This window comes from Pipistrellus hanaki (genome assembly GCF_964339955.1).
Source record: "Pipistrellus hanaki genome assembly, chromosome: 15".
Taxonomy (NCBI): domain Eukaryota; kingdom Metazoa; phylum Chordata; class Mammalia; order Chiroptera; family Vespertilionidae; genus Pipistrellus; species Pipistrellus hanaki.
This window is the reverse complement of record NC_140517.1, coordinates 26,270,219-26,281,825: the sequence shown is the minus strand read 5'-3', so window position 1 is coordinate 26,281,825 and position 11,607 is coordinate 26,270,219. Positions and strand designations below refer to the sequence as shown.

Sequence of the window (11,607 nt, the reverse complement as noted above, 5' to 3'; positions counted from 1 at the left end):
ATATTTGGTTCTGTTGACTAATGAGTTTGCCAACCACTGGGTTAGGGCAACATTAAATGGTTTTACAGTGTAATTGTTGGCATTTGGCCTGGCATTAAATTTTTTTATTATAGGTTTTTATGAAATAATGTTTTATCTTTGAAATAGCGTTTTGTTGTGGGCTATATCTAGATAGATAGATAGATAGATAGATAGATAGATACTGGTAGGTAGGTAGGTAGGTAGGTAGATAGATAGATAGATAGATCTATAAGACTTTGTGCCAAACCCGACTATAATGAGTTTGTGTATATAATTAAAAATTCCATTGGAGAAAAAGTTAGTGTAGAGATTAGTATAGAGAATGGTGGTTATGGGTTTAAAGTGTTAATGTTTAGTGGAGTTACTTGGGATTGCAGAAACTTGAATAGCTGTATTACGGGTAGATAAAGGAGCTTGCTAAGTTTAGAAGGGTATTAGTAGGACCAGTAGGCTGTGTGTCTGGAATGGGTTGTTGGTGACATATTTAATAATTGGATTTAGATATCTGTGATAATATTTTGGGGGTTGTTAGGTAGAGAGAATTATTTTGTCACATTATAGTTAGAGATGGATAGTAGTAATAATTACTAAAAGTATGTATATGGTCTGTCTTATTTTGGAATGATGTATTCAGCTGGCAATTTCAGGTATTTTGGTTGTTGTAAGAGTGGAAAGCAAGACAGGGTACAGTTCCTTCCATAAGGGTGGGAGCTGCGAATCAGGAGATCCATCTCTCCAGGTTTTAATGAGGATCTGGGAGCCAGGCTCATATAAAAGAGGGGAATTAGTAGTTGTGGGATCTATTTGGTGACCGTATTCTTGTAAGGCTTGTTGAAATTTGGCTAGTGATCTGAAATAATGGGTGGCTGTAGCTATTTTTTCATTAAATAGAAGGTGAGGATAAAGGAAGGGGCTCCCCTATTGGGTCTCAAAGGGGCTTCACTGGCGTTAAGTTGGGCTGGCTGGAGTCCTTAAAAGAACAATAGGAAGGATTTGTAGTCAATTTTTGTTTGATTGTTGTTATTGTTTTTCAGATGTTGTTAATTTTTTCCCCTTAATAATCTGATTAGCATTTTTAATTTTTTCTGAGGATCCAGGTCTCCAGGCCGAGTGTAAGTGCCAGTGGACTCCCAGCGCCTTACAGACTCGCTGTGTAATATGGACAGTGAAGGAAGGCCTTTGTAATGACCTGGGAGGTCCACATTGAGGAATCGTCTCTTTTAAGGATTTTTGACTACCTACTGGGTTCTTTCTGTCCTGGTGGAAAGGCTTCTCTCCAACTGGTACAGATGTTAATAAAGACGAGTAGATGTTTTGGCCTTGACATGAGGGTGTTTGAATGAAGTCAACTTGCCAGTCTTCCCCTCAGTAGGGTCCTCTTTGAGCCGGTTTTCCTGAAGGAGAAGGCTTGGGTTCCTCCTCCTTTATTTATGGCACACAGGGCACAGTTCTGACAAACCTGACGGGTAGTTTACGTTAGGCCCTTTTTAGTAAAAAGACATCGACACACTTTTTACCTAAAACGTATTCCACGTAAAATGGCAGGAGTCACGTCACTTTTTAATAACTTTCCATTGTGGGGTTTGGAAGGTGAGTGAGATTTTCTTGCTGGCATAGTTTTCCATAGTTTTGATCTATTGTTGTTTGACCCAATTAATTTTCTCCTGGTTTATACTGAGGGGTTGGGGCCTTCTCCAGGACCGTTGGAATTAAAGGCCCTAACAAGCATGTCAAACTCGCAGCCCAAGTTTGACATGTTTGCCCTAAGAGGGAACCTTGAGTAGAAGCCGCTCTTTTAGTAGAGACATTGGCAAACGTATCTTTGTTATTTTTTTATGTCCTTTGTAGTGTATAATTTGGGGCTGTCGGGGTGGGGAGGTGCCTAAGTTTATAGTTCGAAGGAATTTAAGAATTTGAGGCCCATGTTTATCATATTTATTTATTTTTTTAAATCAATCTTTATTGTTCATATTATTACAAAGGTTCCTCATTTCTTCCCCCTTCCACCAGGTTCCCACCCCACCCTCCGCTTCCTCCCCACTCCCCATTGTCCTCATCCATAGGTGCACAGTTTATGTTCAGTCTCTTCCTCCCTCCCTTTCCCTGAGAACAGTCAGTCCACTCCCCTCCCATATCACCGACTCTACTACAGTGAACCGCTATTATTGTTCATCAGGTTTTTCAATCTCCTTTTGTTGTTGTTGTTTTTAATTAATAAACTTTTACACTTCTAAGAATAAATTTTAAAATCTAATAATTTTAAACCTTGTTTTTTATCTGCCCTGGGAATTGAGAGCAAACTTGTTTACATGTAAACTTGCCCTTAGGCTATCAAAAGGTGTAGCCATTCAAGTGTAAATGGACACATTGTTTAAACATAGCTGCTGGTTGGAATTGGATTACCTGTTCTGGGTGGGAAGGGCTTGTCATTCCCTTTCTCCATTAAAATTAAGGTGTTAGCTTTAAAACCTCTTTTTGGCAAGAGACCTTAAACTTTTAATTTTTCAGATAGTAAATCAGTTACTTAGCATTTTCTCAAATCAATAATACCTCCACATGCCCCAGCTGCTCCGGGTCTGGCCACTGCCGCTCTCGACCTGGCTGCTCCGGGCGTGGCTGCTGCTGCTCTGGGCCTGGCCGCACCTGACCCAGCTGCTCTGGGCCCAGTTGCTCCAGGCCCGACCACTCCGGGCCTGGCCGCTCCCAGCCTGGCTGCTGCTGCTCCGGGCCCGGCCGCTCCAGGCCTGGTTGAGGCCCATGTTTAATAGGAGTATTCCTGGTCTTGAATTCTTTCCTTCCTTCCTTCCTTCCTTCCTTCCTTCCTTCCTTCCTTCCTTCCTTCCTTCCTTCCTTCCTTCCTTCCTTCCCTCCTTCCTTCCACAGGCCGATGCTCAATCCACTGAGCCAAACTGGCTAGGCCTTTTTTCTTTCTTTTTAAGTAGCAGGCCTGAGTATGAAGTACTAGAAATGCATATTTAGAGTCAATGTAAATATGATTCTTTTTCCTTTTCCTAATTTAAGGGCTTTTGTTAGGGGTGTTAATTTAGTTTGCTGGGCAGAAGTCGGGGGCGGGGGGGGGGGGGGGGGGGAGGCTCGAGCCTCAGCGACCTGCTGAGATGTGACAATTACCAAGTGTGTAACCAGCCGAGTACATCCCGTTCCTGATAAAACTATTTTTATTAGAGAACCGGACCTCGTCCACCTTGTCTTGTCCTCCCAGTCTCTCCTGTGGCATAGGTTTGATAATTTTGTTGTAGGAATGGGGGGTCTCATTCTCTCCTGAGGGGCGGATATTCGGGTAGTTGCAATCAGAGTGGAGTAGTGCTTTATCCTGGCTTGGGGGTTTTTAAATATTAAAATTTGGTATTTTAGTATTTTGCTGTAAGTCAGTAGGGATCCTATGTTTTGGATGGGAGTTTATCTGGTGGGAGGAATAAGGGGGATTTTTGTCTACAAGTAATTTTGGAGGCCTCCTCTGCTACGGCGCAGTTGCTATAATTATTTTAAGGCAATGAGGCCATCTCCGGGGCATGGAGCCTAAGTTTTTGGAGAGGTTCCCAATAGGTTGTTTTATGGGCCCTAGATTTGGGGTTAGAATCCCTACCGCTACCCCCTGCTTTTTAGTTGGAAAGGCTTTTGGGGTTTGGTTTCCCAAGAGCAGGCGCCTTTATTAGAGCTGTCTTTAATGGGGTAATCGTCTGTTTTTGTTTCTCATTTTAGGGCAGAGGAATTTGCCTAAGTTCTGATCTGAGGGCCTGATAGAAAGGCTTTGCTATTTTCCCATGCCCCGGGATCCCGAGTCTGCAGTGTCCCGTCAGCCCGGGAAAACTCGGAACTGTTTTTGGGATCTGGAATTTGCTATATGTGTTGTATTCTTTTTGGATACAATTTCCAATTAATGATTCTTAGAAGCCTCAATCCTCAATACCCCAGACAAGCAAACAACCAGCGTTTCTTAGATTCACACCCATGAATATGTTTTAAACATGCTTAGTTTCAAAGCACACTTCCCACGATCCAGCAATCAAAGTTGTAATGAGTTAACTTGATCTGCACACATGGCTAAGTTTTCCCCAGAAACTTGTACTTTAAAAAATATATATATAGCAGGGAGAATCCAAGATGGCTGCTCAGGTAGGCACCTAGCCGCAGCCGCACGCAACAATTTCAATAAAATACAACTAAAATATAAAATGGACATTACCCAGAACTACAGGAAAGTCAACTGACTGGAAATTCTACAAGGAGAAGCAAGGAGAAAACCAGAAGGAAGCGCGGAGGAGCTGTAAAAGCCCAAGGTACGGAGACACGTGGCGCGCGGAGAGGACGGAGCCGGAGAGGAGGGAGGTCGAGTGTCTGGCTGGCGGTCCCTAGCGGGAAGGAGATAAACACTCCGACTGTGCTGGGCCCCCAACTGCTCTGAACCCCCGTTCTAGGCCAGACCCTGGGGACCCAGGCTCATCCAGAGGGAGCTGGGCTGTAAGGCGGAACCGGGGAAGCGGCGAAAGGAGGTCCCAGAGGCGCGCACATAGCGCGCAGAGAAGGGACGGCCGGCTGTGCCGTAGGACTGCCCTGATGGGAAGGAGACAGGGGCTCCAGACTGCTCTGAACGCCACCTCCAACTCCACTTCCAACTGAACTGAACCCCAGTTTCGGGCCCATTGCGGGAGAGCCTACACTGTTTGGTAGCAGGCGAAAATCGAGGGCACCTTTCTCTCAGAGGTGCTTGCAACAAGTACTGAAGGACCCTGAGTCTCAGGAGTCGCATAGGGCGGGGCTGACGGAAGCCAAGGCTGTAGGCTCCACCCTGAAACCCCGCCCCATCAGAAAAGCTGCCTGCGAAAATGCCTAAACCAAATAGATCACAAACGAAAGAAATGGAGGACAAAAAGCGACTGGATATAGAGTTCAAAACCACACTTATAAGGTTTTTCAAGAGACTCCTAGAAAAGGCCGATAAAATAATTGAGACCTATGAGGATATGAAAAGGGATCAACAAGAAATGATAAGGGATCAACAAGAAATAAAGAATACATTGTCTGAAATAAAAAATATTATACAGAGTCCTAAAAACAGAATAGAAGATCGCAAGAATCAAGTCAAAGATTTGGAACATAAAGAGCCAGAAGACACTCCTCTGCAGAAGCTGGAAGGCAAGAGAATCCAGAAAATTGAAGATAATGTAAGAAACCTCTGGGACAACTTCAAACGATCCAACATCAGAATCATGGGGGTCCCAGAAGATGAGAGAGAGCAAGATATCGAAAACATACTGAAAGAAATAGTGACAGAAAACTTCCCCCACCTGGGGAAAGAATTGGACTTACAAGTCCAGGAAGCACACAGAACTCCAAATAAGAGGAATCCAAAGAGGACCACACCAAGACAAATCATAATTAAGATTCCAAGAGCAAAGGACAAAGAGAGAATATTAAAAGCAGCAAGAGCTAAGCAGGTGGTTACCTATAAAGGAGCACCTATACAATTGTCAGCTGATTTCTCAACAGAAACCATGCAGGCCAGACGGGAATGGCAAGAAATATTCAAGGTGATGAATAGCAAGAACCTACAGCCAAAAATACTCTACCCAGCAAAGCTATCACTCAGAATCGAAGGTCAGATAAAGAGCTTCACTAATAAAAAAAAGCTAAAGGAGTTCATCACCACCAAACCAGAATTATATGAATTGCTGAAGGGGGTTCTCTCAGAAGAGAAAGTAAATAAAGATAAAAATTATGAACAACAAATACGTAACTATCAACAAGTGAATCTAAAAACCAAGGAAATTAAAAAAAAAAATCTGATGAACAATATTAACTGTTGAATATAATAGAATCAGAGGTATGGAAGGGGAGTGAACTGATGATTCTTGGGAAAAAGGGGAGAGGGGAATGTGGGAAGAGACTGAACATAAACTGTGCATCTATGGATGAGGACAATGGGGAGTGGGGAAAGGGCAGAAGGTGGGGTGGGAAGGGGGGGAAAGGAACACTTGTAATAATATGAACAATAAAAATTTATTTAAAAAAAAATATATATATATATATTTTAATTTTATTATTTTTTTTTACGGAGAGCAAGGGAGAGGGGAACAGAATTAGAAACATCAATGAGAGTTTAAAACCGGTTTGGTTCAGTGGATAGAGCGTCGGCCTGCAGACTGAAGGGTCCCAGGTTCGATTCCGGTCAAGGGCATGTACCTTGGTTGCGGGCACATTCCCAGTAGGGGGTGTGCAAGAGGCAGCTGATCAATGATTCTCTCTCATCGATGTTTCTAACTCTCTATCCCTCTCTCTTCCTCTCTGTAAAAAATCAATTAAAAATGTTAAAAAAAAAAAAAAAGAAAGAAAGAAAGAAAAGAAAAGAAAAGAAAAGAAAAGAAAAGAAAAGAAAAGAAAAGAAAAGAAAAGAAACATCGATCAGCTATCTCCTGCACACCCCCTACTGAGGATGTGCCTGCAACCAAGGTACACACCCTTGACCGAAATAGAACCTGGGACCCTTCAGTCCATAGGCAGACGCTCTATCCACTGAGCCAAACCGGTTAGGGCGAAACTCGTACTTTTATTAAAGATGGCCAGACTAGAGTTTTTGACCAGGTACTTGCATTTCAAAGATCATAGGGACCACGGGAGAGCACTGTTATAAATCCAAACCTTGCAGTCCTCCTCCATCCTGTTTGGTGATCTGCCGCCCTAATGTATGGGAAATGCCTGATCTACCTCCCCATCCTACTCCAAATCCTCGCCAGCACATGGTGTGTGTGAACACCAGGGCAGGCTGTGCCCCTCAGGCCAGGACATTCCCTCCCTGGCTCCCCTAACATTCCACTGAAGGCCCGAATCCCCTCCGATCCCCACAGGACCACTGTAAGGAGCTGGAAGAAATCAGGCCTGTGAGGGTCAGGTCCAAGGAGGCATTGAGGAGATGAGGGAACCCTCCGCTCCCGTATGGCTGGGTCCATCTGGGGGAGGGGACACCAAGAATGGCACATCAGCTGAAACCGGTTTGGCTCAGTGGATAGAGTGTCGGTCTGTGAACTGAAGGGTCCCAGGTTCGATTCTGATCAAGGGCATGTATTTTGGTTGCGGGCACATCCCCAGTGGGGGGGTGGGGGGGGGTTGTGTGCAAGAGGAGGCTGGTCGATGTTTCTCTCTCATCGACGTTTCTAGCTCTTTATCCCTCTCCCTTTCTCTCTGTGGGAAAAAAAAGAAAAAAAAAGAATGACACATCAGCCAGCCTGGGCCAGGATCTGAAGAACTTAGCGCCCCTCTACCCTCAACCTCGAGCAGGAGGAGGAAAAAGGAAGCAAAGTTTGAGCAGATCTCAGTGATAGAAATCCTAACATTTTGACGTCTGCATCCCTTGCCCATGGGTTTGTTTTGATTTTCTGAGTGAAACCCAGTGACCTTTGGGCAGTTGGCAAAGGCATCAGAGTGCTGGGAGAGGAGCCTTGAAGGGGGGGCCTGGCCTCAGTAAGATTTTCTCACAGAGATTCTCTCTAGTTTTCTACAGCAAAGAATTCATCTCGCCAGCCTCTCGATGCCGCATGGATGTGCGTCTCAAATGGTGTCCTGGGTCAGCGTTTCAGCTGTGGGGTTAGGGGGAGAATATGGAGGGTGGACATCAGTGATACAGAGCTAATGTGAAGGTTCTGGGGTAGACGTTCTCAAATGCTATTTCAGGTAACCTGGGGGTACAAAAGGGCCAGCCACAGAAGGAGTGGGGGATGAACAACATAAACTGATGAACAAAAATAGAGCCAGAGTCATAGATGCATTTGAATAGACCATCCAACCTCAGAGGGAAGGCAAGGGAGGGTGGGAGGGAAGGATAAGAGATCAACCAAAGGACTTGTATGCATGCATCTGAGTCTAATCAATGGACGCAGACAGCAGGGCCGGAGGGCACGTGCTGGGGGTTGGGAGCGGCTGGGGAAAAGGTCACTGGGGGGAAAAGGAAACTTATGTAACACTTTAAACAATAAAGGATTTAAATTTTTTAATTAAGAGTGAGGGGACTTTCTCTAATTAATGGGATTTTCAAAGAGGCTTTAATTCCTACTATCACTCGAGATTCTAGATGATTCCTGCCCAGAGAACTCTATCTTCACATCGCAGTAATGTGCAACACTGCAGCAAAGCCTGCAGTTTATACTAAAGAGTGAGTGACTAATACGTAGAATCTTGATTGTGAGGCAATTATAGAGATAAGGAGGCCAGTGGATGTCTCTGTGGGGGAGACTCGGCAGCAGTCACTAAGGAGATAGGATTTCTCTCGTTCCCACTCTTTGCTTGGCTTCCTCTTTAACCATGTCTGACAAATCCAATATGGCAGAGATTGAGAAATTCGGAAAGTCAAAATTGAAGAAGGCAGGAACGCAAGAAAAAAACGCACTGCCTTCCAAAGAGACGATTGAACAGGAGAAGCAAGCAGGCACAAGCTGCCAAGATGCACTGTGTGTTCCACAAGCATTGCCTTCTAATTTTACTTCTTTTAGCTGTTTAACTTTGTAAGACGAGAAGAGGTTGGGTCAGTTTAAATGACTGCGCTGCCCCTTTTCACATCAGCACTACTGACTACTGCGCCTGCCGCTCCCCTCTGCCTGGCTGGCTGGCGGGGAAGGGGGCAACTTGCATGTGGGTGAAGGAACGAGCTGGGTGGGAAGAGGGTGAAATCTAAACACCAAACTGGTCCAAGGGGTTCTGCGGGCTGTAAAATGCAGTTTGATCAGAGTGCCATTTTTTTTGTTCAAATTATTTTAATTATCGGAATGCACAATTTTTGAATATGCAAATAAAAAATTTTAAAACTTGGGGGCGTGGGGGAGGATGGGGGAAGGCCAGTATCTCAGTTGGCTGGGTAGAATGTCAAATGGATGCCCTTTGGCCATTTTCATCATTTCATCATTTCACCCAAAGGCATTTAAGATAAGGAGTACTATGATCAAAGGTGTCTTTTCTCCCAAGAGCCTGGGGTGGAGGCTACTGGCCGGTGGAATGATCCAGGGCCTGCGTGAGAAATGAGCTACACCTATATGCAACCTCATACCGCACATGAGATCCTGAATGGGACCAGACAAGGACATTATTGGGAAAACCAGCGAAGTCCAAATAAAGCTTGAAATGTAGCTGTCAAGTCCCAATGTTAGTTTAAGGGTTTTGGCCGATGTACCATGGCCATGGGAAAGGAACCCACAAGAACTATTGGGTCCAGCAGTATGGCTCAATGGTTAAGCCCTGACCCAAGAACCAGGCTGTTGCGGTTCAAATCCAGGTCAGGACACAGGTCCCAGTTGCCAGCTCTATCCCAAAGGGGGGCATGCAGGAGGCAGCCGATAATGATTCTCTCTCATCATTAATGTTTCTATTTCTCTCGCCCTCTCCCTTCCACTCTCTGAAATCAATAAAAACATATTTTAAAAAAGGACTATTGGAACTATCTTGGCAACTTTTCTGCAAATCCATAATTATTCCAAAATAAGAAAAATGTATTTAATTTCACAATAATTTTTAGAAGCCACAGGTGAGAGCTGAGGGCTGGAGAAAGTGGGGAGAGGGGCAGGTCCGGTGGGTGGAGGGCTGGAAAGGGGGACACGGAGACCAGATTGTAAATGCTGCTGGGGAAGGAGGCGGGGAGGAGGCTTCGCTCAGTCTGTAGGAAGCCAGAGGTCAAGCTCTGGCACTACAAGCACTTGGATGACGAGATGAGGATGTTGATGGAAGGATTAGCATCATAAAATCCTCAAACAGTTGGCCTGGATCCTGAGCCCTGGGCAATCGCTTTAGTTGGCAGGCAGAAAGGGGACTTTTTTATTTTTTAAATATATTTTTATGATTTTTTACAGAGAGGACAGAGAGATAGAAACATCGACGCAAGAGAACCATAGATCAGCTGCCTCTTGCGCACCCCTTACTGGGGATGTGCCCGCAACCAACGTACATGCCCCTGAGCAGAATCGAACCCGGGACCCTTCAGTCCACAGGCTGACGCTCTATCTACTGAGCCAAACCGGTTTCAGCTAGAAAGGGGACTTTTGAATCCATTTGTTTCAGAACAGTTGAGCAAATCAGTCTTCGGGGGTTTCTATAGATACCTGAAGACACTGGATGATGGTAAAGCCAGGGATTGCAAACATCTGGTATTTGCTTGGCCTCCTCTCCCCAGCTCCTCTGTCCTCTGTCTGGATTATGAAAACCTGACAGACTCTACTGGGGGCCCAGGGTGCCAGCCACACTCACCCCTCAGGGTATTGTGTGTGAGTAAATGTGAAAACTGGTGGGCTTCGTTTCATCCTGTAAAACCATTACTATCTAGTGCTGAAGCCTCTTTTAAGAAATATAGAAGACAACTGAAACCGGTTTGGCTCAGTGGATGGAGCGTCGGTCTGTGGACTGAAGGGTCCCAGGTTCGATTCCGGTTGGGGGCATGTACCTTGGCTGCAGGCGCATCCCTGGTGGGGGGTGTGCAAGAGGCAGCTGATCAATGTTTCTCTCTATCCCTCTCTCTTCCTCTCTGTAAAAAAAATCAATAAAAATAGCCGAAACCGGTTTGGCTCAGTGGTAGAGCGTCAGTCTGCGGACTGAAGGGTCCCAGGTTTGATTCCGGTCAAGGGCATGTACCTTGATTGCGGGCACATCCCCAGAGGGGGTGTGCAGGAGGCAGCTGATCGATGTTTCTCTCTCATCGACATTTCTAGCTCTCTATCCCTCTCTCCTCCTTTCTGTAAAATATCAATAAAATATTTTTTTAAAAATCAATAAAAATATATTAAGAAAGAAAGAAAGAAAGAAAGAAAGAAAGAAGGAAAGAAAGAAGGAAAGAAAGAAGGAAAGAAAGAAATATAGAAGACAAAAATGCAGCTTCTAATCATTATCTATCTGGGAGCGAGCCTTGAGATCCCAGCGGCTGCCTTTCTGAGCCATCACAGCCAGCCTGTGTAAGGCCGAGTGCACAGCCGCAGGTCTGCTGGGCTCCCACGGACTCTGCCTGCGACGCCCGCAGCAGGCCAGGCTCCGTGGCACACGCAGCTCGGGACCTGCTCCCTCCGATACCCAGATGCTTTCCCGCGGGCTCAGCCCTGGCGCTGGCTGGCCGGACAGCCTTCCTCCTGGGCCCCAGGACGCGAAAAGCGTTGATGCAAAGCTGGTGTCACGTGGCCTCCAGGGGATGCCGCTGTGCGTGTGCAGAGGCTGCCCTCTGCTGGCTGGCTGGCGGCTCTAACATTGCCGGGCTCCACGCTTCTACTCAACTTCCAGGCCAAGTTGCATCAGCCGGGGGAGAGGCGGGGGGAGGGAGGGGGAGGGGTGTGTGTGTGTCAATGAGAGTGAGGTTTGGCCGGGTGAAGTAGGCTCACTGCTAAACCAAAGCGCTGTTGGGAGGGTGTCGGTGGTGGGGTGAAGCTTACCTCTCAGGCTCCTTTCTCATTGCTGTGGGAACTGTGTCCACAGCCCGTACACATCCCTGGGCCTCCCTCCGGCCAGGGGAACTAGGGACCCATTAGAACCAAGGTGCTGCTCAGCACTAGGAAGGAAGCTCCAGCTGCTGTTGCTGAGCCCAGGCCCTGAGGTCTGACCCTCTTTGCC

At 46.0% G+C, this 11,607-nt stretch overlaps 1 protein-coding gene across 1 annotated transcript; it reads left to right on the top strand.

Annotated features, from left to right (window-relative positions):
- Window positions 1-8,334: 8,334 nt before the first annotated feature.
- LOC311633768 (thymosin beta-4-like) lies at window positions 8,335-8,704 on the top strand (the record flags this gene model as incomplete). The annotated part of the gene is made up of 2 exons (XM_084906828.1): window positions 8,335-8,480; window positions 8,593-8,704. The coding sequence occupies 2 exons, from the start codon at window positions 8,335-8,337 to the stop codon at window positions 8,702-8,704; spliced, it is 258 nt and encodes an 85-aa protein (XP_084762954.1).
- Window positions 8,705-11,607: the final 2,903 nt, after the last annotated feature.